Source organism: Dipodomys spectabilis, unplaced genomic scaffold, assembly GCF_019054845.1.
Source record: "Dipodomys spectabilis isolate Male_0828 unplaced genomic scaffold, ASM1905484v1 ptg000373l, whole genome shotgun sequence".
Taxonomy (NCBI): Eukaryota; Metazoa; Chordata; class Mammalia; order Rodentia; family Heteromyidae; genus Dipodomys; species Dipodomys spectabilis.
The window spans coordinates 1,016,385-1,044,338 of NW_024871050.1; the positions used below are offsets into that span (position 1 = coordinate 1,016,385).

The 27,954-nt window shown below is 43.1% G+C and overlaps 1 protein-coding gene across 1 annotated transcript in view; it reads left to right on the forward strand.

The window, feature by feature from the left end:
* Positions 1–27,954, forward strand: part of LOC122096446 (aldehyde oxidase 2) — a 92,805-nt gene that overhangs the window by 32,752 nt on the left and 32,099 nt on the right. The window contains exons 15-28 of the mRNA XM_042667003.1: positions 483–660; positions 2,866–2,958; positions 4,246–4,415; positions 5,022–5,136; positions 8,035–8,157; positions 10,232–10,328; positions 10,819–10,943; positions 11,655–11,788; positions 15,201–15,268; positions 16,150–16,169; positions 19,491–19,577; positions 19,756–19,947; positions 21,135–21,362; positions 24,209–24,304. Of these exons, the coding sequence (XP_042522937.1) occupies positions 483–660; positions 2,866–2,958; positions 4,246–4,415; positions 5,022–5,136; positions 8,035–8,157; positions 10,232–10,328; positions 10,819–10,943; positions 11,655–11,788; positions 15,201–15,268; positions 16,150–16,169; positions 19,491–19,577; positions 19,756–19,947; positions 21,135–21,362; positions 24,209–24,304 (1,726 nt within the window). The remainder of the gene's footprint in view (positions 1–482; positions 661–2,865; positions 2,959–4,245; positions 4,416–5,021; positions 5,137–8,034; positions 8,158–10,231; positions 10,329–10,818; positions 10,944–11,654; positions 11,789–15,200; positions 15,269–16,149; positions 16,170–19,490; positions 19,578–19,755; positions 19,948–21,134; positions 21,363–24,208; positions 24,305–27,954) is intronic.

The window sequence follows — 27,954 nt, forward strand, 5'->3', positions numbered from 1 at the left end:
GTAGCCCAGCCTTAGTTTAGCTTGCAGGTGGTGTTACCCCCACCTGGTCCCCAATACCTTCTGCAGTGACATACTGGGCAGGGTCAAAGCAGCACCCCACATTTCCATTTCAGCATGCATTCCATTTCTCCCTGAGTAAAGGTAGCAGCCAACTACTGTTCCTGATATAGGATTCCTTAGTTCTGCAACAATAGCCCTATTGGTACATTTATTTAGTACCTACTTCCAGCATGTTCTGGCTCTGGGATATGCTTCATTTTTGTTGCAATGAAAAAGGATCATTTTCACCCTGCTATGACCCTTGAGCCTGGTAAAGCAGCCTTCCCATGCCTTCATTTTCCAGGGGGAAATAAGAGGATTTCAAAATCTCCTCTAACTCAAAGGAAACTCTGCAATCTTTAATAGTCACCATCCAATATTTAGTGTATGCCACAAAATGAAGACTGTCCATTAACTGGTTTCTCCTGCCTCCAACCTGCCAGGCACTGGAATGAGCGAATGATGGATGAGGCTTGCAGGCTGCTTCTGGATGAAATCTCCCTCCCAGGCTCAGCTCCTGGGGGCAAGGTGGAGTTCAAGAGGACACTGATAGTCAGCTTCTTCTTCAAGTTCTACCTAGAGGTTTTGCAGGAACTGAGGACACAAGTAAAGCTATCCTCTGTGCCTGTAAGTCTTCACAGATGACTTTGTTGGGGTTGCTACAATAACAAGTAGTCATTATCTCCCAGGGCTGGGGGCTAGCAGGGCTAGCCATCACTCAGCATGGCTGATTCCTCCTGAGAACTGTGAGAAAGAATCTGTTCCATGCTTCTTGCCTAATTTCTGGCTGTTCACGGGCAGCCTTTGGGGCTTATTAGCTTGTACAAGTATCTCCCTTCACATGACATTCTCCTCAGATGCTTGTCTACATCCAAATTTCCCCTTCTTAGAAGGACACCAGCCATGTTGGATTAGAGCTTGTCCTAATGACCTCATTTAACTTATTTGCCTCTATAATAAGGGCCCTGCCTTCTTAGGGTTAAGACTTCGACATATAAATTTGGGAGAACACAACTCAACCCATAATCTGGCTTTTATGAGCTCCTTGCAGCCGTGAGCTCCCAGCTTACCCACTGCTTCTGCAAACTGTCTTGTGGGCAGCCTAAGCCACTACCTGTCACCAATTGAGTCAGGCCTTGTTGTTTCTCAGCCTTCCTCTGTGACTCAGGCCTGAGGACCTACATGAAGCATCAGGTGCCAAACTATCTTCAGCCCACACAAGTTCGCTGTGTGTGCACGGAGCACTGAAACTTGCTGTTCCTGCCTCCAGTGTGTGATGTCCTTCTTTACAAATAAACTTTATTGAAGTATACTATACAGCCAGTAAATTGCACCTAATTAAATTAACACATGTGCAGACCTGTGCAGCTACCACCTAAGTGTTCTACGTGCCCCATAGAGCACCCTTGTTTGTAACTCTGGTGTCATCATCAGACCCTGCCCAGGCAACCACTATTCTTCTTTGTGGTACTGTAGATTCTAGAACTTTTCATCCAATCTGAAATATATATTAGTGTGACTAAATACCCAAGAAAGAGGAGAGATGTATTTTAGGGGTTCATGGTTTTAGAGAGGTCCATCTGCGTGGTGGGGAGGCATAGTGGGGCAGAGCAGCTCACATCACAGCAGCCAAGAAGCGGAGAAGGGGGTGGAGGGAATGGGCCAGGGACAAGATACCTTGGGGCCCTACCCTCAGTACCTACTTCCTCCTGGAAGCACCACCAGCTGGGGGCCAGCCTGTCAATACATGAGCTTACGGGGGATATTTCATATTTAAACCATAACAACTAAAAATAAAAATTTTATTTTTAGAAAGATAAAACTTACATATAGCCATATATCATCTATATGATGCATAATGTAGCTGTGTCATGTCATATGTATCTATATATGATATGGGTGGCATATAGTATATATGTTGTTTGTGTGATACATATTATATATGTATATGTCATATGTATAGATCATATATGTCATGCATATGAAACATATTATAGATATCACATGTGATACACATCATACACCTATACCTGTACATGTCATATGTACATATCCTATATATGTGCGTGTGCATGTACATACATATCACATATGTGATGCTTATATACTATGTGACATATATCATAAATGTGATATATATACACTAATATTTAAAATAGCTCCCTAGAGTTTTTGTTGTAGATTTCTTGGAATAAGACAAGCCAAGTAAAATATCCTCCCCTGCCACTACACATACCCCTGTCTATTCTAATCACAGTTATAACTCTCACCCTAACTTGCACCCCAAGCTCCCCAGCTACACACACACACACACACACACACACACACACACACACAGTGCTTCACTGTTCCTAAAATGTCTGCATTCTCCTCATTCTAATGATGACCTGCCATTTGGCTTCTGAGTCAAGTACACCTGACACCCAGAGCAGCCTTTCCAGTTCCACTGCTCTCTCCAAGAAAAGCTGAGCTCTTGAGAAAGTATTCATGGGTTGGCCCCTTTTGTGAAGAGTGAGACTATTGGCATGATTTAACCAACCCAGAATTCTTCTACCCAGCACCCAACCCCCAGCTCCCTGGCAGGCTGCTGCAGGTGCGCTGTCTTAGGCAAGGTTCTGATTGGAAGCTGTCAGTCCAGGTCCTCCCTGGCTGGGAGAGGGGACAAAGGACAGAGGGACATTCCTAAAAATGTGAAACCCTGAGAGGTAATGTGGACTTTGGTTATCCCAGCCATACAAGTACATTAGTGGAGTCCTATGCACATAAAACCAAACCCAATTGAATCCAGACTAACCAGCTTCTCTTTGTTGTATTGAATTACCTTAGGGAAGCCATCGTTATCCTGAAATTGCACACTCACCCCTAAGCACTCTGGAAGATTTCCCCGGCACAATACCCCAGGGAGTCCAAACGTACCAGGTCAGTGAGTTTAATTTCACCAAAACCTAAACGCTAAGAGATAAATGAAAACTGTAACGAAGGAACAAGCAAGCTTTTCAGAGTTGTGATTTCTTAGTTGCACCTCATCCAAGTCAGAGAGATGCTGGAATCCAAGGTCAGGCCTGAGCTGGCCCAGGATGGACTCAAGGGTGAAGCATCTGACTGATCTACAGATTAATCATTATAGTCTCTTCAAAGTGATACTCTTTGGACATTTGTTTGATGTTTACTCTGAAGAGCAGCTGAGCCTGAAGGTTGAGCCTCTAGCACTGATTGTAAATGTTTAATCTCCAGTCAGACAAGAGTCCTCCACTGACTGCCCTTAACCTTCTAGAAGGACAATTTAGAAATGAGCTATTACTGCTAGAGGACAGCTCCCTCACCATCCCCTACACACACACACACACACACACACACACACACACACACACACACACACCACACACCACACACACACACCCCTCTACTGCCAGGAGAGCTCCAGCACAAACTCTTTCCTCATCCCATTATATTCCTACTAATGTTTTTGTGCACCTACAGAACTGGCCTGGACACCCTAAACTAGATTTGGGACTTCCATTCAATTCCATTCAAATTAGTGCTCAGGTTTCTGACTTAGATTTTTGATACCTCACTGTCAAAAAACAATATCACATAGGCCTCAGCATAATGATCCTTTTTACGTGGGGCTTTATTTATGGTTTATTTTTTCTTCTTTGTGCTGATACTAGGGGCTTGAACTCTTGCTTCTTCTTTTTTTTTCATCTCAAGGCTGGTGTTCTACCACTTGTACCACACCTCCATTTCTGGCTATTTGCTGGTGAATCAGTGATAAAAGTCTCATGGACTTTTCTGCCCAAGTTGGCTTCAAACCTCAAGCCTCAGATCTCAGCCTCCTGAGTGGCTAGGATTACAAGCATGAGCCACCAGAACCCAGAAATGATCCTTTGTTTGTGAACAGGTATCATTGGAAAACTAATCAAGCAGGACAGGGAGATTCTGTAAACACCAAAGAAAGAAGTACAGAGGCACCGTAAGAGGAGGGGGCAGAGTGCCCTCTCACCTGCTCCACCATTTGGCTCTAAGACATTGCCACATGACAGGAAGGGTGCTTTCCCATTCTGGTGGCATCATTACATCACCAGGCTCATTCTCTCACCCAGTCCAGTATGGGTTGCCTCAATCCTGAGCCAGAAGGGCTGGTGACTGGCCAGGCCACTTGTAGATACACTAAGTTTCCAGGGAAATTTTTGTCTTTCTCTGTAGAGAGTGGATTCTCACCAACCCCTCCGAGATCCTGTCGGACGCCCTATCATGCACCTGTCAGGTCTTAAACATGCCACGGGTGAAGCCATATTTTGTGATGACATCCCAAGGGTGGATAAAGAACTTTTCATGGCTTTGGTGACCAGTACCAGGGCTCATGCAAAAATCATGTGAGTAAACCAGAAGCTTTCAAAAACAAAAACAAAAAACACCTTGTGAAAGCTTGCCTGAGGTTCCCTATGATAGTGATAGATCCACTTCTCCTATAATGTCCTGCATCCAAAGAACCTAAAATGAAAAAGGATAAAGAAAAGGTCACCAGCCTAGGAGCAGGAGGGAAGGGAGAATATCTAGAAATTACCTTCATGAAAGAATGTTTTTAATCACTGTTGCGGTCCCTTTGCTCCACTTTATCTTCCTGCTGTCACCTGGGGTGGGCTCAATGGAGCTACTCTTACCCAGGGCTGACACGGGCTGGTGGTAATACATTGAAACACTGACTTCTTGACTGAACAGTGATTTCCAAAGAATAGCCCTTGAGATCATGCTGCTTCCAGCACCCTCACATCACCGCACCACCACCCTCAGCAAAAGAAGTGTTCCTTCCTGGCCCAATGTTCCTGTCTGGGTCTCCCGGACCCTACTCCGTGGCAGATCCATTCTAATTTGTCAGGGTTGATTTTTATTTTTTTTGACCACCGCACAGCCCCTCCTTCAGGTGTGGGCCCTTAAAACATGCAGATTTCTACTTCTTAAATGTCTCTCCATGTGTGCAGATCAATTGATACATCCGAGGCTCTTCAACTACCTGGGGTGGTTGATGTGGTAACAGCTGAAGACATTCCAGGCACCAATGGTACTGAAGATGAGAAATTGTTAGCCATAGATGAGGTATGTATGGGAATTACTATCTGAAATGATTCAGTACAAATAACCACTAAGAAAAGCTGGGTACTGGTGGCTTACATCTGTAATCCTAGCTACTCCTGAGGCTGGGATCTGAGGATTGTAGTTCGAAGTTAGCCTGGGCAGGAAAGCCTATGAGATCCTGATCTCCAATTAACTACCAGAAAAGGCCAGAAGTAGAGTTGTGGCTCAAGCAGTCGAGCACTAGCATTGAGCAAAAAAAGCTCAAGGACAGAGTCCAGGCCCTGAGTTCAAGCCCCAGGACCAGCACAAAGAGAGAGAATGTTGGGTGCCAGTAGCTCACGCCTGTAATCCTAGCTACTCAGAAGACTGAGATTGAGGATCACAGTTCAAAGCCAGCCCAGGCAGGAAAGACCATGAGACTCTTATCTCCAATTAACCATCAGAAAACCAGAATTGGGGCTGTGACTCAAGTGGCAGAGCACTAGCCTTGAGCTGAAGAGCTGAGGGACAGTGCCCAGAGTTCAAGCCCCACAATAAGAGAGAGAGAGAGAGAGAGAGACCACCTTCAGCCACCTCTTCATTGCCTTCCAGCTCTTTCTAACTCTGGGAGGAAGAAATATTACTGATTCCCCTCTACCTTATTTAGCCTTGCTTTATTGGAGTCAGAAAATCACACAGTAAAAGGAAACATCACCACCCTAATTCATCCACTATGTGCTCTTAAGTTCATTTACCCTCATCTGAAAAGTAAATGCAAGGAACTACTGATCTATATCAAAATGGAACCCTCTAGAAAGATCTAGAAAGATTACAAAAAAAAACAAAAACACTGCCACTTCCTCTTATTTACACTGAACTCTCTCCCTTCTTGGACAAATCATCTGCTTATACTTTACCTTCCTTCACACACTAAGGTACCTAGTTTCCTGATCTAGCTATTCCATAAAATAGCTATATGTCCTTCGGTTTCATCATCTGTAAAGGGGAATAATCACAGCTTCATTGTGTTGTTACAGGAGTTAAATGAATAAATGTATGCCTGGCACTGGTGGCTCACGCCTATAATCCTAGCTACTCATGGGGCTTAGAGCTGAGGATCACGGTTCAAACCCAGCCGGGCCAGGAAAGTCCGTGAGACTCTTACCTCCAATAAACTACCAGAAAACTGGATGTGGCACTGTGGCTCAAGTGGTAGAGTGCTAGCCTTGAGCTGGAGAGCTGAGGGACAGTGCTCAGGCCCAGAGTTCAAGCCCCATGACTGAAAAAAAAAAAAAATGAGTAAAATGTATGTAAAGTGTGATTGGTCCGTGAAGAGCCATTAATGTCCCCTCTCCATGAGTTCCACAGTTTCTTCTCCAGCTATAGAGTGAATGAAGTTCTTTTAGTTGAACACTAGCTGGAAGAGTTTGGTTGTCAGGTAGGAGCCAAATTAGTCAGTGTAGGCTGCCACAATAAAGTACTGACTGGGAGGCTGGGAAGGTGGCTCAGTGGTCAAGAGCGCTTGCCTTGCATGCCTGAGGCCCTGGGTTCGATTCCTCAGCACCACATAAGAAAAAAGCCGGAAGTGGTGCTGTGGCTCAAGTGGTAGAGTGCTAGCCTTGAGCTGAAGAGCTGAGGAACAGCGCCCAGGCCCAGAGTTCAGGCCCCATGACCAGACCCCCCAAAAAAAAGTACTGACTGGGAGTCCTAAGCAATAGAAAGTTATTGTTTCATAGATCTGAAGTCTGAGTCGGAGATCAGAGTGTTGGCCAGTCGGTTTGGTTTCTCCTGAGGCATCTTTCCTTGGCTTGTAGATGGCTGCCTTCTCCCTGTGTCCTTATGTGGCCTTTTCTCTGTGCATAGATACCCCTGGTGCCTCTCACTTCTCCACTGGGGTTGCCAGTCATACTGTACTAGGGCCCCACCCTTACAACCTCATTCACGATCACTTCATGGCTCCAGCTTCCACATATGAATATGGAGATGTTATTCAGGCCACAATAAGGACCATAATATACAAAAATACGATGCGTGTCCTTCCACTATAAAGTGATACCATGAAGGAGATGAGTGTGAGCCCGGTTCAGCAGACGAGAGATAAATTCCAGTGGCAGCCACATTCCCTCATTGCTTGACATGAACTCTGCAACTGGCTGGATTATTTACACTTTTTTTTAATTAAAAAACGATTTCAAGACCTTGAATTTAAACCTCAGTACTGTCAAACAAAATTAAGCAGTAGCCATGGTGACACGTGCCTGTAATGCTAGCCCTTGGAAGATTGAGGCAGGAGGATCTAGGCCAGCCTAGTTGACACAGTGATTTCCAAGCCTGCCTGGGCTACAGAGATAGTCTCTTTTTTTGTTTTTTGCTTTTATGATATTAGAAATTGAACTCAGGGCCTCACACTTGCTAAGCAGGCACTCTACCACTTGAGCCACACTTTCAGTCTCTTTTTGTATTGGTTACCTTTAAGGCAGAGACTCACTTTATACCCAGACCATCCTGAGCTGCAATCTTCCTATTTGTGCTTCCCTGTGTCACTGGGGGATAACACAAGCTGTTATCACTGTGATTGGTCATTGTGTTTCCTCCATAGCTAGGATAACAGGTGTGCACCAGTGTACCCAACCATTGGTTAAGATGGAGTCTCACAAATTTTTATTCAGTGCTGGCCTCAAAATGCAATGCCCTGATCTCTACTTCTCAAGTGGAGATCGCTATGATTACAGGCTTAAACCACAGCACCCATCAGTAATAGACAGACAGACAGAGATATAAAAAATTAAAGCTTTATCCAAGCATATATAGTTAAATGTGAATCCAATGTGGTTGTTCTTGCTCAGTGATGACACCTAGAACAGCATCCACAGCGAGGGCTGAGCTAAGCCTAGCTCCCTCTGCACTGTCCCATCTCCTTTTTGCTCACATTTTCCTCAGGTACTTTGTGTGGGCCAGATCATATGTGCTGTGGTTGCAGAAACCGATGTGCAGGCAAAACGAGCAACTGAAAAGATAAAGATCACCTATGAAGACCTGGAACCTGTCATTTTCACCATTGAGGTGAGCAAAGTTGCTCAGGATGGAACTCCCCCACCTCCAGTATGGAGAGTCAAAAATACCTGTACAAGTAACAGAACTGCAAGATTCATTAGAGAATCCATTTACCCCTTTTGGCATTGACTTGCTCTAGAAAAATCAGCAGTCTAAGATATTACTTGTACAAATTGGCATTATCTTTGGAACAGGGAATAGAAACAGTAAACCATTTGAATATTTTATTCTATTACTTTATCTTATTTTGTTTTTGGTGCCAGTCCTGTGGCTTGAACTCAGAACCAAGGCACTGAGAGTTTTGGCTCAAGGCTAGTGCTCTATCACTTGAGCCACAGCTCCACTTCGGGCTTTTTTTGGTGGTTCATTGGAGATAAGAAGAGTCCTGTGAACTTTCCTGCCTGGGCTGGTTTCAAACCCCAATCCTCAGATCTCAGCCTCCTGAGTAGCTAGATTACAGGAATGAGCCACCAGCACCTGGCTATATTTAATTTTTTGATGGTACGAGAGTTGAAATTCCCTACCTTGTTAGATAGGTGGTCTACTACTGAGCCACACCCTTAGCACTCTTTTTGTACTTTTTTTTTGCCAGTCCTAGAGCTTGAACTCAAGGCCTGGGCACTGACCTTGAGCTTCTTCATGCTCAAGGCTAGCACTCTACCACTTGAGCCACAGCACCACTTCCTTTTTTTTGGGGGGGGGGTCCGGTCGTGGGGCCTGAACTCTGGGCCTGGGCACTGTCCCTCAGCTCTTCAGTTCAAGGCTAGCGCTCTGCGACTTGAGCCACAGCGCCATTTCCAGCTTTTTTCTTTTTTCTTATGTGGTGCTGAGGAATCGAACCCAGGGCCTCAGGCATGCAAGGCAAGCGCTCTACCACTGAGCCACCTTCCCAGCCCCACCACTTCCTTTTTTTGTACTTGAGATAAGTCTTGCTTTTGCTGATAGAATTCAGAAGGTTACTTCAGTTTTCTTGGTTTTGTTAAGACTTGCTTTATGTCCTAAATAAGATGTTTTGGAGAAGATTCCATGAGCTACAGAGAAGAATGTGTACTGGGCAGGTGTTGGGTGAAGTATTCTGTAGAGGTCTGTTAAGCCCATTTATTCAGTAGGGCTGAACAATTTTGAGGTTTATTTGTCTAGATGACCTATTCATTGGTGAGAGTGCGATGTTATAGTCTCCTACTGGTATTGGGGTCCATGTTTATAAATCTAGTAGTATTTGTTTAATGAAACTGTGATTGAGTAGATGTTAAAGTTGTTGTTGCTTCTGGATAGAATGTCTCCTTTGTTAGTATGAAGTGGTCCTATTTGTCTCTTCTAATTTTGGTTTGAGCTCTGTTTTATCTGTATACTTACTTGTGCCTGCTTTGGGGGTCTATTTACCTGGAAAATGTTTTGCTTTTTTTTCCCCATCCTCCTAAAACTACCATGTAGTCTAACATAAGTATTTTTCCTTAAGGAAAAACACTTACCAGTACTCCACTCTCAGTGACTCTTTCCTGACAATCACTTTGAAACTGAAAAGTTTACCTTTATCACTGTGGAGCATCTTATAGACCACCAGCCTAGCTTCCTTCTTAATATCTCTCTAATCCTTCCTGCTTGGTTTCTCTGAGAATATAATACATTTCCTGAGCCAAGCGCCCATGGTTCATGCCTGTAATCCTAAGCATTCAGGAACCTGAGATCTGAGGACTGTGATTCTAAACCAGCCCAGGCAGAAAATCCCCATGAGACTCTTATCTCCAATTAACCACTCAAAAACTAGAAGTAGTGCTGTGGCTCAAGTGGTAGAGGGCTAGCCTTGAGCACAAACAGGCTCATGGAGAATGCCAATGCCCTGAGTTCAAGCCTCACAACAGATAAAGAAAATTAAAGACGCTGTTTTCCTCGCCATCTTCCCTCTGCTGTGAGCACTGCTCTAGCGCTCACTTGACTACTTGACACCTTTCATGTGTCCCAGAAGATAGCGATTGGGGGAGGTATACTGACGTTTGCTTAAAAAAACAACCTTTCGTTAAAAAAAAATAGTGGGCACAAATGTAGAAATAACTGGCTTTTGTGTTTTTCCTCTGTTATTCAGGATGCCATAAAACACAATTCATTCTTATGCTCTGAAAAAAAGCTCGAGCAAGGAAATATTGAGAAGGCGTTTGAAATGGTGGATCAAATTGTTGAAGGTATGCAAATCTCTCAGGAGAGTTTATAGACTCTGTGCCTTATCTATGTTCATATCCAGATGTTGGGAATATCTGATTTCCCCTCAGAAAGATCATTCTTGGAAGCCTTGAGGCTTTGCCAAATTTGTACATCCTCCCTTATTGCATGTGTGTGTGCATGTGTATGTGTGTACACATGTGAATACAGGCACACCATGTTGTATTTATGGTGAAGGATACAAAGCAACAGAATATATGGCAGTGAAGCTTCTAACATTCTGACTAGTTAAGAACAGTATAAAGAAAAGAATTTAGCACTTCCAAATTCAGAAGGTCCAGAATTATGGTCTCTGAAACAGGTTGTCTTTGGATGCCACAAGACAAATGCCTGGTTCTCGGTCAGGACAAATGCAGGCCAGCTAATCCACATCCTATTGCTTTTGTAGTCCCCAACATGGTAGATTCCAGCCAGCCCATACTTCCAGGAGATTTCTGTGCTTGTGCTTAACAGGAGAAGTCCACGTTGGAGGACAAGAACATTTTTACATGGAAACACAAAGAGTCCTTGTTATTCCTAAGACAGAGGACAAAGAACTGGATATTTATGTGTCCACACAGGATCCAGCCCATGTTCAGGTCAGGTGCAGGATTCCCCCCCCTCCCCCATCCTTACTTTCCTAAATCTATCACAGCTTCTCACAGATGGTAGTCATTTTACCTACAGAAATTTAGAATCAAAGTATTTGACATCCAGGAAATAGCTAACCAAGAAGCTCTTTATTTTCCTTTTTCTGGTCTTTCCAAGTAATAAGAGGACAGCCATGGTCACTTTGGATTGAAAGTAAGTTTATTTATGTCAGGCTTACTTGAACTCTGTGATGGGTGAGATTACTAAATGATTCCTGTACTTTATTTTTCCTCCTAATGTAAGCATAATGAACAACTGTGTATAGATATTATTTTCCATTTTACTTCCCCAGTCAAGAAGTGCTCTTGGTTTTAGTTGTAAACATGTCTAGTTAATCAACTGTCAGGAGTTTCCTGGTTTTTACCTCGTTGATGTGTAGGCCCAGGCATTTGACTAGGAGTCCAGCTTCTGACAAGCATCCACAACTTTGACAGTTTTCCTTCTGATAAAAACCATTTTTCTTCTGGAAGAGCTGTTCTGTGGATGTTGATGATGTTTACAAACTAAACAGAGCCCTGAAAAACAGATTTAGAGACTATCTAAACATCTATTTTTAACAGAAGGTAGATGTGAAAGAATCCTGCTGCGATGTTGAATCATGCCGTTTCACTGACATTCATTTCACTCTTGCCAAACCTCCTATTCTCTCACACTTACAGAAAACAGTGTCTTCCACTCTAAACATCCCCATCAACAGGATCAACTGCCATGTAAAACGAGTGGGTGGAGGCTTTGGAGGGAAAGTGGGCAGGCCTGCTGTGTTTGGGGCACTTGCTGCAGTGGGTGCTCTCAAGTGAGTATGCCTGGGGAGACAGAGGGTGTGGAGAACAGAGCTGAGTGCCAACCAGTGGACAGTCAGTCATTCTGGCTGCCATCAGAGCCACTTGCATGTCCCCGGGCGAATCAGCCTCCAGTTTCTCTTCCTTCCTTCCTTCCTTCCTTCCTTCCTTCCTTCCTTCCTTCCTTCCTTCCTTCCTTCCTTCCTTCCTTCCTTCCTTCCTTCCTTCCTTCCCTCCTTCCTTCCTTCCTTCCTTTTATTTTCTTTTTTTCCTTTCTTTCTTTCCTTCTTTCTTTTGTCAATTGTAGGGGTTGAACTCACGACTTGGGCACTGTCTGAGCTTTTTAATTCAAGGCTAGCACTCTACCGCTTTGAGCCACAGCTCCACTTCCGGGATTTAGGTGGTTAATTGGAGATAAGAGTCTCACAAACATTCCTGCCCCAGACTGGCTTTGAGCTTTAATCCTCAGATCTCAACCTCCTGAGAAGTTCTGATTATAAGCCACCAGTGCTGGTGCCATTTCTATTTCTGTACAAAATTTCTTTTCACCTGCCCTCTTATCGCCCGCCATTTGAGAGTTACTGCAAAAGTGAGCTATAGAGAGGACTTGGAGTCACTTAATGGGCTTTATATTAAAAAAGAAAAAATGTTGGAACTGGGCACCGGTGACTCACATCTGTAATCCTAGCTACCCAGGAGGCTGAGATCTGAGGATCGAAGTTCAAAGCTAGCTCAGGCAAGAAAGACCATGAGACTCTTATCTCCAATAAACCACCAGAAAACAGGAAGTGGTACTGTGGCTCAAGTGGTAGAGTGCTCACCTTGAGCTGTAGGGCTCAGGGACAGCACCCAGGCCCAGAGTTCAAGCCCCACAACCCCCTGCCCTCCACCACACCCCCCCCCCCCACACACACACACACACATGCAAAAAGAGGTTGGGATGATTGGTTGAATAGCTCCAGAGCTGAGACTACTCATTCTTCAACTTCAGGAAGATGGCTGGCCTTTTTAGGGGAAGGACAAGGTACCCTGCCAAATTCATTGCCCCTGACTTTACTCCTACTTTGAGCCCTGGAGGGAGATCGGGTAAGGAGAAACAGGCTCTCATCCTCTACCTCCTCCAAGTATCCTCTATGGATAGATGACTGCCCAAGAAGACCCCTGGGATAACTGAAATGGAAGGGAAGGATCACTTCTCTTATCTTTACGCTTCAGCATTCTTATCTAACTAGTGCTGGCTATGAAGGATTTTGTTTCTATGACTGGGTTGTTGTTGCTTTTGTTATTGTTCAGTATTTTGTCGGAGCCCCCATCAGTCTACAAAGTTCTCAGGTCTTGCTTGTTAGGACAGCATCTATGCAGCTGGGCAAAGTCATAGAGCATTCAGACATTGTGTGAGTCTATAGTAAGCAGTGGGGAAAGTGAGAATCCCATCTCTAGTTCTTCCTACAATTAATTCCTCTCTAAAACACATGTCAGAGACCCAAATGATTAACAGACAGCTAATTCTCATATTCTCACCAGGCCTTATGCCTTCCAGTCCTGTCAAATCTAACCACACATTAGAGTCAAATGGAGCATTTACATCTCAACACCTCAGCAGCCCATTACTGATCCCTGGCATCAGTACATTTTTTTAAACTTGCACAGTAGTTCTACCAGGCAGCCAACTATTCGAATCAAGGCCTTCAAAGGCAACTCTGCCTCACATACAACTAGCATGCATTAAGTAATCCCTTAGCAGTGTTTTCAGAGTTTGAACCTCCTGAAAAGTCATGGAAATGTCTGCCTCAAAACCACGTAAATAGGGGAGTGTGGTGGCTCATGCTTGTAATCCTAGCTATTCAAGAGATAGATCTGAGATTGCGGTTTGAAGCCAGCCAGGCAAAAAAGCCTGAAACTCATATCTCCAAGTTAACCAGTAAAAAGCCATAAATGGAGCAGTGGTTCAAGTGCTAGAGTGCTAGCCTGGAATGAATAAGCTAAAGAAAACACACAGGCCATGAATTCAAACCCCAGAACCAGCACGCATGTACATGTACGAGCGCAAACATACACACATACACACACACAACACACACACACACACACACACACACCTTTTTTTTTTTTTTTTGCCAATCCTGGGGCTTGAAGTTCAAGCATGGGAACCGTCCCTGAGCTTCATTTGCTCAAGCTTAGTGCTCTACAACTTGAGCCACAGCACCACTTCGGGCTTTTTCTGTTTATGTGGTACTGGAATGGAGCCCAGGGTTTTATGCATGCTAGGCAAGCACTCTACCACTAAGCCATATCCCAGCCCCACCATCTTTTTTAAAAAGAAGAAACCCTATGTATCTGATCATAAGAAATAATATTTATTGAAATGAACTCCAGGAAATAGAAAGATGAGGTTTTTTTTGTTGCTGTTTTCCTTTTCTTTTCTATCTGTCTTTGAGAGGGTAAAAGGGGGAATAGAAATGAAGGGACAAAGGGGGACAAAGAACAAATGCAGCTGTGATATTCACTCTACACTATGTTGAAAATGAACCATACAACTAGTGGATGCGGACAGGAGGGAAAAACTGGGAAAGAATGAGGGAAGAAGTGACATGGTCCAAAAAGACATGTACTCTTTACCTGACTTATGTAACTGTAATGCCTCTGTATATCACCTAAATCATTTTTTTAAAGAAGAAACTCTTGCTTTCCTATCTGAAAAATAGCCCTACTGATTCAGAATTACCAGATGATGGGTCCAGAAACTGTAAATCTACTTGGCATTCTTCTTTTCTTTTCTTTTCTTTTCTTTCTTTCTTTCTTTTTTTGCCAGTCCTGGGGCTTGAACTCAAGGCCTGGGCACTGTCCCTGAGCTTCTTTTGCTCAAGGCTAGTACTCTACCACTTGAGCCACCACGCCACTTTTGGCTTTTTCTGTTTATGTAGTACTGAGGAATTGAACTCAGGGCTTCAAGCATATTAGACAAGCACTCTACCACTAAGCCACACTCTCAGGCCTTACTTGGCATTTTTCTACTGGTGTTGTTTTCATTTGTCTGTTCAAATTTCTAACTAATGGTGAGAATATGTGCAATGACTAGAGCTGAATAAAGGTCAAACTTGAAGCTATGTAAGTATGATTTAATTGCCATATGGTATTAACTCCTTTAGACAAATTTCCAACCACTGAGTTATAGCCCACAGAGACAATAGTAATTTAGCATTACTTTATATCCATGCCAAGCAGATTGCATGGAATTAATAAATACATGAGAATGATAGATGAGTAGTTAAATGAATGATATAAAGGCTGGGAGAGTGGATGGATGGATATGGGAGTTAGTTAAATAGGAAAATGGATGTGTGAGTAGGTGATGAAGGAACAGATGGATGAGTAGACAGACAGGTGGATGAGAAGGATAAAGAATCTGACATTTGTTTTCTCTAGAACTGGTCATCCCATTCGTCTAGTTCTGGATCGTGAGGATGATATGCTAATTACTGGGGGAAGACACCGTTATTTGGAAAATATAAAGTGAGTATTAAGGATTACTTAAATGTCTCATTTTATTTTAATGACTTTGTCCTGTTCTGTTATTAGGGTTTTTTGTGTGTTGGTTGGTTTTGGGTTTTTTTGCCAGTCCCGGGGCTTGAACTCAGGACCTAGGCACTGTCCCCATGCCTCTTTGTGCTCAAGGCTAGCACTTACCACTAGAGCCACCGCACCCCTTCCCGGTTCTGTTATTTTGATTTTTCAAATTCTAAACACAATTTTAATATCTAAATTACTAAAGGAGCATGGATATATTTGAATAGTTGTGGCATTTTGTAAGGAGCATTTAGTTTGTGATTATGAAGACATTCAATGAGGGAAATATAATTTGAAATACTCATTTTAAAAGATATACTGGGACTGGGAATGTGGTATAGTGGTAGAGTGCTTGCCTACTGAATGATGCCCTGGGGTCAATTCTCCAGTACCACATAAACAGAAAAGGCCAGAATTGGCACTGTGGCTCAAGTGGTAAAGTGCTAGCCTTGAGCAAAAGAAGCTCAGGAACAGTGATAGGCCCTGAGTTCAAGCCCCAGGACTGGCAAAAAAAGAAAAGATATACTGTTTGAAGGAATAAGGACTTTAAATTTAATGTTCCACAAAAAAAAAAAAAAGCCCTGAAAGAAGCTATAAATGTTATTTAAAAACGCTACTTCTTAATTCCAAACTTCATAGACCATGACAATGACAATTTGCCTTGTGAAGGTTAAAATGTTTTTGTGTTTTTAAGAATCACCATCCCACAATATTGTGAAACTTATGTAATCACTTAATCTCAATTTAAAAAAAATTTGTTTTTTGGTCAGTCGTGGAGCTTGAACACTGGGCATGGGCGCTGTCCGAGCGCTTCAGCTCAAGGCGAGAGTTCTACCACTTGAGCCACAGTACCTTCCTGACCAGGCTGGCTTTGAATCGTGATCCTCAGATCTCAGCTTCCCAAGTAGCTAGGATTACAGGCGTGAGCCACCAATACCCAGCTAAATAAAAAATTATTTTAAAAACAACTACTCTTGACTATAAAAATCTTTTTAGTAAAAATATTTGGCAACAGTCCCTCCCCCACAGTGTAACCCCCGCTTTCACGATATTTGATGTCAGTATAACATGTGGAGGAGACGGGGACAAACAAGTCGTTTAAGGATTCAGGTGGACCTGTTGCAACAATGAGAAGTACAAAATGTCATGTTAAAACCAGCTTTACAATGTCAGTGGGGGGGGGGGGGGGGTATGATTGGGTGGGGGGGAGGGGGGAGGCTGGGAAGGGAGGTGAAGGGTAAACAAAGGAGGAGGCTGCAATGCTTGGTAAGAAATGTATGCATTTTCCTGCCCATGTAATTGTAACCCCTCTGTACAGTATGTTCTCAATTAAAATAAAATAAAATTTAAAAAAAAAATATTTGGCAACAATTTGACCATTTTAGCTATACAATAATTTTATATGTTTCTATTAACTGATACTAATTGATTGTGAATCCATTAGGACTCCTGTAAGCAGTGAATTTAAAATTATTTCAAACCACAGTCACTGCATTTTTATGAACTGTATTATAACACTAATAAAAATATTTGCTGGCTGGGGCTGAGAAGGTGGCTCAGTGGTAGAGCGCTTGCCTTGCATGCATGAGCCCTGGGTTCGATTCCTCAGCACCACATAAGCAGAAAAAAAGCCGGAAGTGGCGCTGTGGCTCAAGTGGTAGAGCGCTAGCCTTGAGCTGAAGAGCTGAGGGACAGCACCCAGGCCCAGAGTTCAGGCCCCACGACCAGACCCAAAAAAAAAACAAAAAAAAATTTGCTGGCATCTAGTTTATCATGCTATATTTTGAATGGTTAGGACAGCCGTAACGTAACATAAAACATATGAAGCATGTTTAATTTGGTTGCCAGCTTGCTTATCACATACACAGTTAAGTTTCCTAGCTGATTTTGTCATGCCTTAGATTGTTATTATATTACCTGTATTTATTAAGTTACAGCTTTCCATACCACACTTGACATTAGTAATTTTTTATAATTGGTGACCATAGTTGGCCAGTAAACTTTTCTTTCCCTTCAAAGGTACAGAAATGAATAGTCTGGACTATTCTTCATATCTTGGTTGTTGTTGCTGTGATTGTGGCTTGAACTCAGGGCTTGGGCCTTTCCCCTCAGTTTTTTCACTCAAGGCTAGCACCCTGCTTGTTTAAGCCATAGCTCCACTTCTGGTTTTCTGCTGGTTAACTGGAGATAGGAGTCTCACATATTTCCTACCTAGGCTGGCTTCCAACCATGATCCTCAGATCTCAGCCTCCTGTGCTCAGCTATTCTTTGTATCTTTTAGGACCAATGGCAACACAGAGGGAAACAGCAGGACTGGGGGTGTTGTGTTGTAGTTGTTGTTGTGTTCTTTATTCGTGGCCTGGATTATAAATTAAGTTTTATATCACAATGATGAGCCTGCTTTAGTGATACTATTTACTAAGGAGGTCTAGATTATCAATAGCTAATTGCTAATATTTTTTATAATTAAGGGTAACTAAAAGAGAGGATTAGACTTGAAAAATTCAAATGTGCTATCTTTCTCTGTTTATTTGGGGTTTTTTTTTTTGGAGAGACTCTTGCTATGAAGCCAGGCTAGCCTCAAACTCACAATCTTCTTGTCTCTGTCTCCCAAATACTTTGATTATCAGCATGCTCTAACTAACTCTTGGCCCAATTTTTATATTATTTTTCAAGAAATATAATTTTACTTCCAATATAATATATATGCATATGTAAATATGAGGATGTACACATACATATATAACCTTATTCAAACATGCTAACAAAGTTTTGCTTCATTATTCAGAACTATTTGTAAATTAGCATAATGGATGATCATGTGTACATAGGTTCTTCCCAAATTCTTGAGACGTCAATATTAGTTAAAGAATTCTGTCTGCTACCTTATTTAAAACACTATTTTGGGGCATACCTTTCCTTTCTTCATGAAATGTCAAAGGTTTACTTTAGCCTAGTATTTGTCAAGATTACCATAAACTGAATTTGTGGATTTTCCTATACTTCATAACTTCACTGTGGCTTATGAACCAATATGGCCCTTGCAGTAAATAATGGAAACTACAATTATTTCCAGTATACTTAACCTTGTTTACAACAGAGGGCTATGCTCCAGTAGCTCCTGCCTGTAATCCTAGCTACTCGAGAGACTGAGATCTAAGGATTATGATTTGAAGCCATCCCAGGCAGAGAAATCTGTAAGACTTTCATCTTACAAGTACGGATGGAGCTGTGGCTCAAGTGGTGGAACACAAGCGTTAAGCAAAACAGCCAGGGAATAGCACCTAGACCCTGACTTCAAGACCCAATGCCAACATTAAAAATAAGTAGATAAACAATCAGAAAAGAACCAGCTCCACTCCTCTTTTGGTAGAACTGCATGAGAGGAGTGAAGATTTCTTTTTGATCTGGGTTGTACAGTTGAAGGTGGTACAGGTGGATGGGAAGGGCATAGCAACTTTGGAAAACTATAGGCTGTCCTAAGTTCCTGCCTAACAGTTACAGCAGCACTAGCTCCTTCTTGTTAGATCTTAACCATCTCCAAGCACTCACACCCCCTTAATAAGATCATCACAGTCTCTTCTACACATAAAACTCCCAGACCTCAGCTCCAGAGGCTGGAGCTGAGAAGGAATGAGACACCATGATTCATCCTCATGTGTTCTGGAATCCCAGAGACTTTCCCACTGGGTAGAAAGAGCCTCAGGCTAAGTCAGGAAAATTTTCAGTAAAAGAAAAAGCATATATAAGAATATATTATATAAAAATTTATATAAATATAAATACATATTATATGTATATATAAATACATTATATATTTTATTTTCATTATATATATATATATATATATAATAAAAGAGAATCTTCCAAGGCTAAGGAACATGAGTTTGGCAATTATGTCCTGAGAGACAAGCAAAAACTTGAGAATTTCACAGAGTATGAAACCAGAAAATTGCATGATAAAGGAAAGGACTCAGCAAAAGTCGAGTCTGAAGAGATCTTCTCCAATCAAACACTGAAAAACAAGGCAATAGCAGGCAAGGGTACACGGCAGAGCAAACGGAGCAAAATCTATTTCAGTTCTGCCCATTCGAGGGACTGGACTTGTGATTCACACATACTGGTAAAATGTCCATCCTTTGGTAACAGGTGGGATTCATGAAGAGCGGGCGAATCAAAGCTCTAGACATTGAGTGCTACATCAATGGAGGATGTGTGCTGGATGACTCGGAGCTGGTAAGTGCATTGGAAACGAGCTGCGTCCTTGATTATGAGTAGAATGCGAGTCTTCAGGAAGCCAGTTTCCTCAAATAGTTAAATCCCACAAGCAGTTTGATTCTACTTGACTTTTACCGAAAAGGAGGCTGAGGAGGAGTGTCGTGTCTTAATCTCTGTGTGTGTCCTTTTCCTTTAGGTAATAGAATTTCTTATACTGAAGCTGGAAAATGCATATAAAATCCGCAACCTCAGACTCCGAGGCCATGCATGCATGACACACTTGCCGTCTAACACAGCTTTTCGTGGGTTTGGCTTCCCACAAGGAACCCTAGTGACCGAATCTTGCATCACTGCTGTGGCAGCCAAATGTGGGCTTCCTCCAGAAAAGGTAAGGTTATAATCAAAGTCATATAACCAAGACTGAGGAAAAAGGACAGGTGGGGAATTAGCCCCCTTGACCCGAGCAAATACACTAGAAGAACCACGCCAATTAAAAAATCAGGATGATTAGAAATCAAGATGATTAAGAACTACCTAAAAGAACTGGTGCCAGGCACCAGTGGCTCATGCCTTTAATCCTAGCTGCTCAGGAGGCTGAGGTCAAAGCCAGCCCAGACAGAATCTCCAGTTAACCCCCCAAAAGTCAGAAGTGGGGCTGGGCTGAAGGTAGTATGCCAGTTTTGCTAAGGGACATTGTCCAGGCCCTGTACTTCTCTCTCTCTCCCCCTCCCTCCTTCTGTTCCTCCCTTCTTGTTCTCCCCACATCTGTCTCTCTGTCTATTCAAAACCCCAAACCACACTTAAGTAGATATCCTCTTTTCCATCTCCCATTCCTGTTGGCCAAGGATAGCTATTGTTAATAGTTCTGTTTATCTGTAGGTGTATGAATACTAGTTGAAGAAGATAAAAAGAGAACAATAAACAGGATAATATAATGCAATATTCTTTTCTTTTATATTAGAATAAGATGGAAATGGTAAAAAAAAAAAAAATTAATCCTCCAGGCATTTCTCAGCAGCTTTGCCTATGCAGGCTACATTTCCCCCAGACATAAAACATGCCTATGAAGATAAAAATAATAAGCAAGTTAACCATACTTTTCAAAAGCCATTGGAAGGCTTAGAGGGGATTTGTTACTTATCTTTATCTGCACTATTTTTCTAAAGCAAAACAAATCTTCAGTTGTGACAATAAATTATGACTTTACTATTCTGTCTCCCATATCTGCTCTATCTTCCAAAACTTGTAGGAAAATAAAAAGAAGGGGAAAAAAAACTTTCTATGCCCTCATCCTATTGTCTTTCCATCCCTACTGACCACTCTCCACTTCTGGCAGGGAGAGACCTGATTGGTGCATTAATGAAAAAATAAAAAAAATAAGTCTTAAAAAGCACAGCCTTCTCAAAACAAAACAAAAAGAAGAAAAAAAGAAAAAAATGTTTGTGACAAATCCTTTAAAGAAAAATCTTTGCCTCCCCCCACCAAAGTGTATGCTTTACAGTAAAGGTTTTTCAAGCCTTTATTTGGCAACCTGTTTCCATCTAGCCCATTAATAGTATTTCTCACTCATTTCAGATTAGGGAAAAAAACATGTACAAGACGGTTGATAAAACCATCTACAAACAAGCATTCAATCCTGAGCCCATGATAAGATGTTGGAATGAATGTCTGGACAAGTCTTCCTTTCACAGTAGAAGAATACAGGTGGAAGAGTTCAATAAGAAGAATTACTGGAAGAAGAAAGGCATTGCTATTGTTCCCATGAAGTTTTCAGTGGGCTTTGGTGCAACAAGCTATCACCAGGTAAAACTCAAACATAGCATATAGTAAGTAACCCTCGTGTTATACTCCTGGCCCAACCAACCCAATCAGTTTGCAAACAGGTTAAGAAAATGTCACACTTACCAGAGCAATGGGCCCCTCCTTGCCTGTACCTGTTGGAAATGTCCAAAAATCTCTACAGCAACCCTGATCTGCCAGCACTTCTAACCCAGTGCTATAGGAAAAGGTCATACTGACAGGAAACAGTACCAGCAAATGTCCAATCAGCAGGCTGTGGGAAAGAATAATGGGCCCTACTGACTCCACTACTCAAAGAAATAGAGACCCAAGGCTTTCTGCTCCTGGTCTCAGGACCATGTGGCTTCATGGCTTGGGGAAGAAAAAGACTTGTGGTCGGTGATCTAGACAACTACTACTTGGCATACTTGCTAAATCTCAGGCAGAGAAGTCATTCTTGTTTGCCCTGAGCAGCTGATATTGCAAGCTGCTTCTCCAGAAATCTCTGTCCATTCTCTTAGGGGAGGGGAGTGGGGTCTAGAAACCCTCCAGACAAATTCATGAGAGAAAAAAGTGAATCATTCACAGTCCTCATGGTGGGAAAAGAACAGCATATAGGTAAGTCCTTTAAACAGAGGACTCTTCCCTAAATTGCAATGGCTGGTGGACAGGAAAGCTATTTAGAAAACTGGGACTGAGGCTGGGAAGGTGGCTCAGTGGTAGAGTGCTTGCCTTGTATGCATGAGGCCCTGGGTTCGATTCCTCAGCACCACATAAGCAAAAAGAAAAAAAAAGAAAACTGAGACTGATTCTTGCCTTCTTGTTACTGTCTTCCAAAATCACAAAAGCCAGGAACAAAGAAAAAGCATACACTCATTAGATCACCTTGTATGTATGCCATTGAAAACATTCTTCCATTTGTACCCAGCTACTGACAACCAGTAGATAGATGCTGTCTCCCTCATCCTTTTCTTCTCTCTCCTTTCTCTCTTCCTCTCTCCACTGTCTCTGTCTCTGTCTCTGCCTCTCTCTCTCTCTCTCTCTCTCTCTCTCTCTCTCACACACACACACACACACACACACACCTCTTTATCCTGCAGCTATCTATATCCCTCATGAGTCATCTCATTAGCAGGTAACAAAATACATTTCACAGTTTTAGGAGTTGTATACCAAGAACCAGTAAATATTTTATTGTTAGTATACCTTATTCCCCTTTGGATATAAGGCCACTTCTCATCTAAATCACAGCCTCTCTGCTATTATCCATGGATGCCAAAAACCAAACAAAAACAAAACAAATAAACCAACCATGTTCTAAAGCCTTAAGTCAACCATTGACTGTAAGTCTCCCTTTGAGAAGCCTCCAGCTTCCTTCCCCGCCGAGCTCTACACTGACGCACACAGGACCACTTGGCTAGGCAGTGAAGGGTATTATGCCAGGTCAGCAGATGACTCACACAGCTGGAACACCTACCACTGACAGTGAAAACACTGTCCTCAGAGGGTGTCACCAGCTCGAAGTGAGTAGATATTACTATTACCTCAATACCTTTGATGGTCCCAGCCTCTCAAGCCATCTGGGCATCTCCTCCAGGCAAGAACGGACTCAAATCCTAATCCCTTCTCCTCCTGGAAAGAAAAATACCACCTTGCTATTCATCTAATGTAGCCAACATGTATACAGTATCTCTGTAATTGAGATCTGCTTGACATTTTCTACAGGACGTAGAGATGCCCAAGATCAGGTGCCCTTTCCTTGCAGCCCTTGCTTCTCCTGTATTAACTTGTGGATAGTATTTAATCTCCAACTCCGGTAGCTTCAGACAACAAATGTATTTCATGGAGCCTTCAGAAGGTGCGTGGCTCTGCTGATACCCATTATATCACTGACTCACTTTCCTGTCTCCCGCTCCTCCACTCTCTACCACTGACCCATATTACCAGCCCTCAGTGACTAGAAGCATGACAGTGATGAATGACCAGCCTGTCTCCCCACTGCCTTGTGACCTACTGGCATAGAACCACATCTTGTTCTTCATAGTATCCAGAGCTGGGCACAGGTTGAGAAAGGAAAAAAAAATACATTTTACACACTGGGGTTAGTCAGTAATTTCAAGCAGAGAGCTCACGTTCAAATAGTTGGAATCCATGAATACTTGTACATGGGTAGAAATGTTACAATGACCAGTCCCCATTGTAAAACTAGTTTATGCTAACATAAACAATATAGCATAAAATATAAATGATAGACAGACTGACAGAATAAATACAACTCCTGAGCTATCTGGAGGAACTTCTACTAACACCAAAGTCCTAAGTAAGAAAGTTCTTTACAAGTGACTTGGCAGAACAGAGAATCAGAATCCTACCAGAATGCCTTGTCCAGTCTGACCTTCTTTGCTCCATTCTAGTGTATTTTACTATCTCCTTTTTCTTTCTTTCTTTCCTTTTATTGGGGGCTGTGGGAGTGGGGAGTAGGGAGGGTCTTGACTTTGAACTCAAGCCCTCATTCTTGCTAGTCATGAACTCTACCAAGTGAGTACATCCCCAGCACTATTTTTTGCTTTGGTTATTTTTTCAGATAGGATCTTGAAGTTTCAACTGAAATCCTCCTACAGCCTCCTCCTACCTTTCACACAGCTGGAATTGCAGGCACATAGCACCATACCCTGCTTCTTTGTTGAGATAGGATCTTGCTAACTTTTTGCTTAAGCTGGCCTTGAACTGAAATCCTCCTGATCTCTGCCTCTCCAGTAGCTGCGATTATAAACATGTACCCCCACACTTGCCTCACTACCTCCTTTCTCGTATTGAACTTCCCCAAGTGCACTTCCGACTTCTTCCAACTTGTACTGGTTGTCTTCCAGGCAGCTGCACTTGTTCATATCTACACAGATGGGTCTGTTTTGATCACACATGGCGGCAATGAACTGGGACAAGGCATTCATACCAAAATGCTGCAGGTAAGATCAATAAAATTGGGGCTGGGAAGGTGGCTCAGTGGTAGAGCGCTTGCCTTGCATGCCTGAGGCCCTGGGTTCAATTCCTCAGCACCACATAAGCAAAAAGAAGAAAGCCAGAAGTGGCGCTGTGGCTCAAGTGGTAGAGCGCTAGCCTTGAGCTGAAGAGCTGAGGGACAGCACCCAGGCCCAGAGTTCAGGCCCCACGACCGGACCCAAAAAAAAAAAAAAAAGATGAATAAAATTAAACTATTCATCTCTCTAGTCCTTGTTGACCTGACTGAAATTCAGAATCCATCTTTTAAGGTAAATGATCTAAACTCAAAGACTTTGAAAAGCTTTCTATATACAAAGTGCACTAACAGAGGTGGTAGAAATCTCATCTAGGGCTGGCGCCAGTGGCTCACACCTGTAATCCTAGCTACTCAGGAGGCTGAGATCTGAGGATCGCTATTCAAAGCCAGCCCAGGCAGGAAAGACCATGAGACTCCTATCTCCAATAAACCACTAGAAAACTGGGAGTGGCGCTGTAGCTCAAGTGGTAGAGTGCTTGCCTTGAGCTGAAGAGCTGAGGGACAGCGCCCAGGTGCAGAGGTCAAGCCCCACAACTGACAAAAAAAAAAAAAAAAAAAATTCTCATCTAGGTACAACTTCTCCCTGAGCCTGACTAGGGTTTTTGGGATGAAGGGGTTTTTAGAAAGACATTATCTTACTAAGTCCAGGGGCACCAAGGTGGGTGTTCCATGCAGATTATCCAAGAGGAGTAGTTTCTCAGCTTTCCTGTTTTGTTTTGTTTCAGGTAAGGAGTCAGTAGACCTGCTGGGACCAGGCCAGGTTGGCACTCCAAGCCACTGGCAAAGAAGGCTGGCAAAGAGGGCGTCTGGCCCTGGGCTAGGCCTTATCTAGAGTAGGGGCAGGGAAAGGTGTGGCCAGGTAAAGGGAGGTGGGACCACGTAAGAGGAGGTGGGACCAGGTGGGAGAAAGGTGTGGCCACATCAGATCCAGATGTGACCTCAGCGGATGCGGACGTGACTTCTTCCAGGTGTCCCAGTTGCCCAGGTAACACAGGTACTGGGCGCAGACTTTGTTGTGAGGAGGGTGGAGTCTGCTCACCATCCAGCATCGGACCTTACCCAGCCTTTTAATAATCATGGAATAGGGCACGGATTCTCTCTGATTACTTCTTGCTGAAAAGGGGCGTTGACATTAGGGGTAAAAGGCTGGAATTTGGTCTCCTCCCAGAGAAGGCAGTGAGCAGCAGCTGTCCCTTGCTGGTGTGAGTCCTTAGATGAAATCTGGAGAAGTCTCATGAGGCATTGAGGGGCTGGAAAAAAAAATACTAGAGAGCAAATAAATGGCAAGAGGAAGGACTTGGGGCTGAAAAATGTTGGTAGAAATGTCCCTAGGTGCTTCTGACATCTGGTGACTAGGTAGAGGAGAAGTCAGGTAACAAAGGCAAGAATATAAATTCCTGTCCAGTTAATAGGTAGACAGGTATGGACACTAGATGGGCAGGCTTCTTACTTCTATTGACCTCCCGGCTCTGGTTAATTTTGAAAGGACGGGCACAAAGTTGCTGATGTGACATCATCTCCTCTTATTCCTCTCCATGGTCCCTTGTTCCCCAGACTGGCTGAGTCTAGGTGCTCGTTGCTGGGATGGCTTGTCCCAGTTGGTATTCAAGGAGGATTGAACTCAAGGCCTGGGCACTGTCCCTAAGCACTTCTGCTCAAGGCTAGCACTCTACCACTTTGAGTTATAGTACCACTTACAGTGTTTGCTGGTTAGAGATAAGAGTCTTGAGCCATGCTTCCAGCCTGGCTCTTTGCAGATTAGTTGGGAGATGGAGTCTTAGGGATTTTTCAGCCTGGACTGGCTTTGAGCTGCAATTTTTGCCACCAAAAAAACCCTTTATTATTTCCAATTAAAGCAACAAGGAGATCAAGTAGAATAAGTAGAGCTTACCTGGTCCTTATCAAGAATGGCCAACAAATATTCTGAAATGACAAAACTCATTAGATGTGAGAATCGTAGCACAGATATGTCCAATATTTTAGAGTCACATAGTTAGTACTAGAATACACAACACAAAACAAAAAGACAAAACTCAAAACCTAAAATTTTGACACCAATGTTTAGACATCTTTGCTAACAAAGCACATCAGATGGTTGGGCCTCAGTTACCAGGGTCTGTGAAAAGAGCAACTTGTTAGCAAGGCACCTTAGAATATATGGATGGAAGAGTAGTAAGCTTGGTGGAAGGTTAAGGGTCAGATGGGGCCAAACCCTTAACCCACCATGTGGCCAAGACGGTGAACTCAAGACAGCAAGTTTCTGGAAAAAAAAAAAAATGCAAAGAAAGCTTGAACAAATAGATTAGCCTACACTGGCTAGCCTTTGAGAGGGAACCTAGAGGGGGGGCCCCAGGACCCAACCTGCGTGGCCCTCTTCAGGGCACAAGCTAAAATGTAGAAAAGAGAAAGGGAGAGAAAAGAAAAGTTGGATATGATTGGCAGAGAGAGCAAAGAGAGCCTGAAAGTAAACAGACTTCTGACCATTTACCATTGCAGTGGCAAAAACTGTCTACATCTGAGAATGGCATAAAAATTAAGCGCTCTGGCTTTCCAGGGAGCGCAGGAGGCATTTCAAAGGGGTTTCACCGCTCAGGGGTTATTCGCAGCACCCCATTAAATGTGTAGTAGAGTCAGTCTGGTGAGTGAAGGAGAGCTGACCAGGCAGAAGCAGCGTCCCGACTTCCCCCAGAGTCCTCTCGAAAGAAATGGCCAAGCCCCCAAAACCAAGCGTCCTTGGCTTCAGAGGTGACCAGCCTTTCAGGTAAAGGCCGTAGGAGCTCTCTGGCATGGCCCACGTCTGGACAGAGACTGAGCAACAGAGAACCGTAGAGAGTAGTTTCACTCACCAGAGTAGAGAAGTGGTGTGGACGTGGATATGAAGGCCAGCAATAGTATTGATGCGCTGTGTCCGCAGCAGACAGACTGGTTCGCAAAAGGCCGTCAGAACTGTGGGTATTCTCAGAGCAAAGCAGGGAAAAAAGAAAAAAAGCAGAGAGGAATCCCACCTATCCTGACTTTAAGCCCTTCCCAGGTTTGGGCACCATTTATGTTAGGTTTTTCAAAAGAGGTAGCCGAGTAAGAACAGCACCACGCACGTGGTATTCAGGTAAGGGGTAGGTTTATTCATCGTTCTGGCTGGCACCAGGCCATGTTGGCCCTCCACATGGCTGGGAAAGGCCTGGGAAAGAGCTGGGAAAGAGCTGGGAAAGAGAGAGAGCTGGGAAAAAGAGCAGCTATCCTGTTTTGACACTAGTAAAGTTTTTGAATTTTAAACAATATTAGGTTGCTGATGTCTTATTTTGACACATAAGAACAAGTGTTTTACTGTCATCATCCTATCTTTTGTGTGTGTGTGTGTGTGTGTGTGTGTGTGTGTGTGTGTATACTTGGGCTTGACCTCAGGGCCTGAATTCTGCCCCTGAGCTTTTTTATTCAAAGCTGGCACTCTTCCCCTCATTTTTAAAGGACAACTTAACATATATACACATATACATACACACAAAGAACAGTGTGACCTCAAAAGAAACTATAATCCTTTTTTTTTATTATTTTGGTCAGTGGTGGGGCTTGAACTCTGGG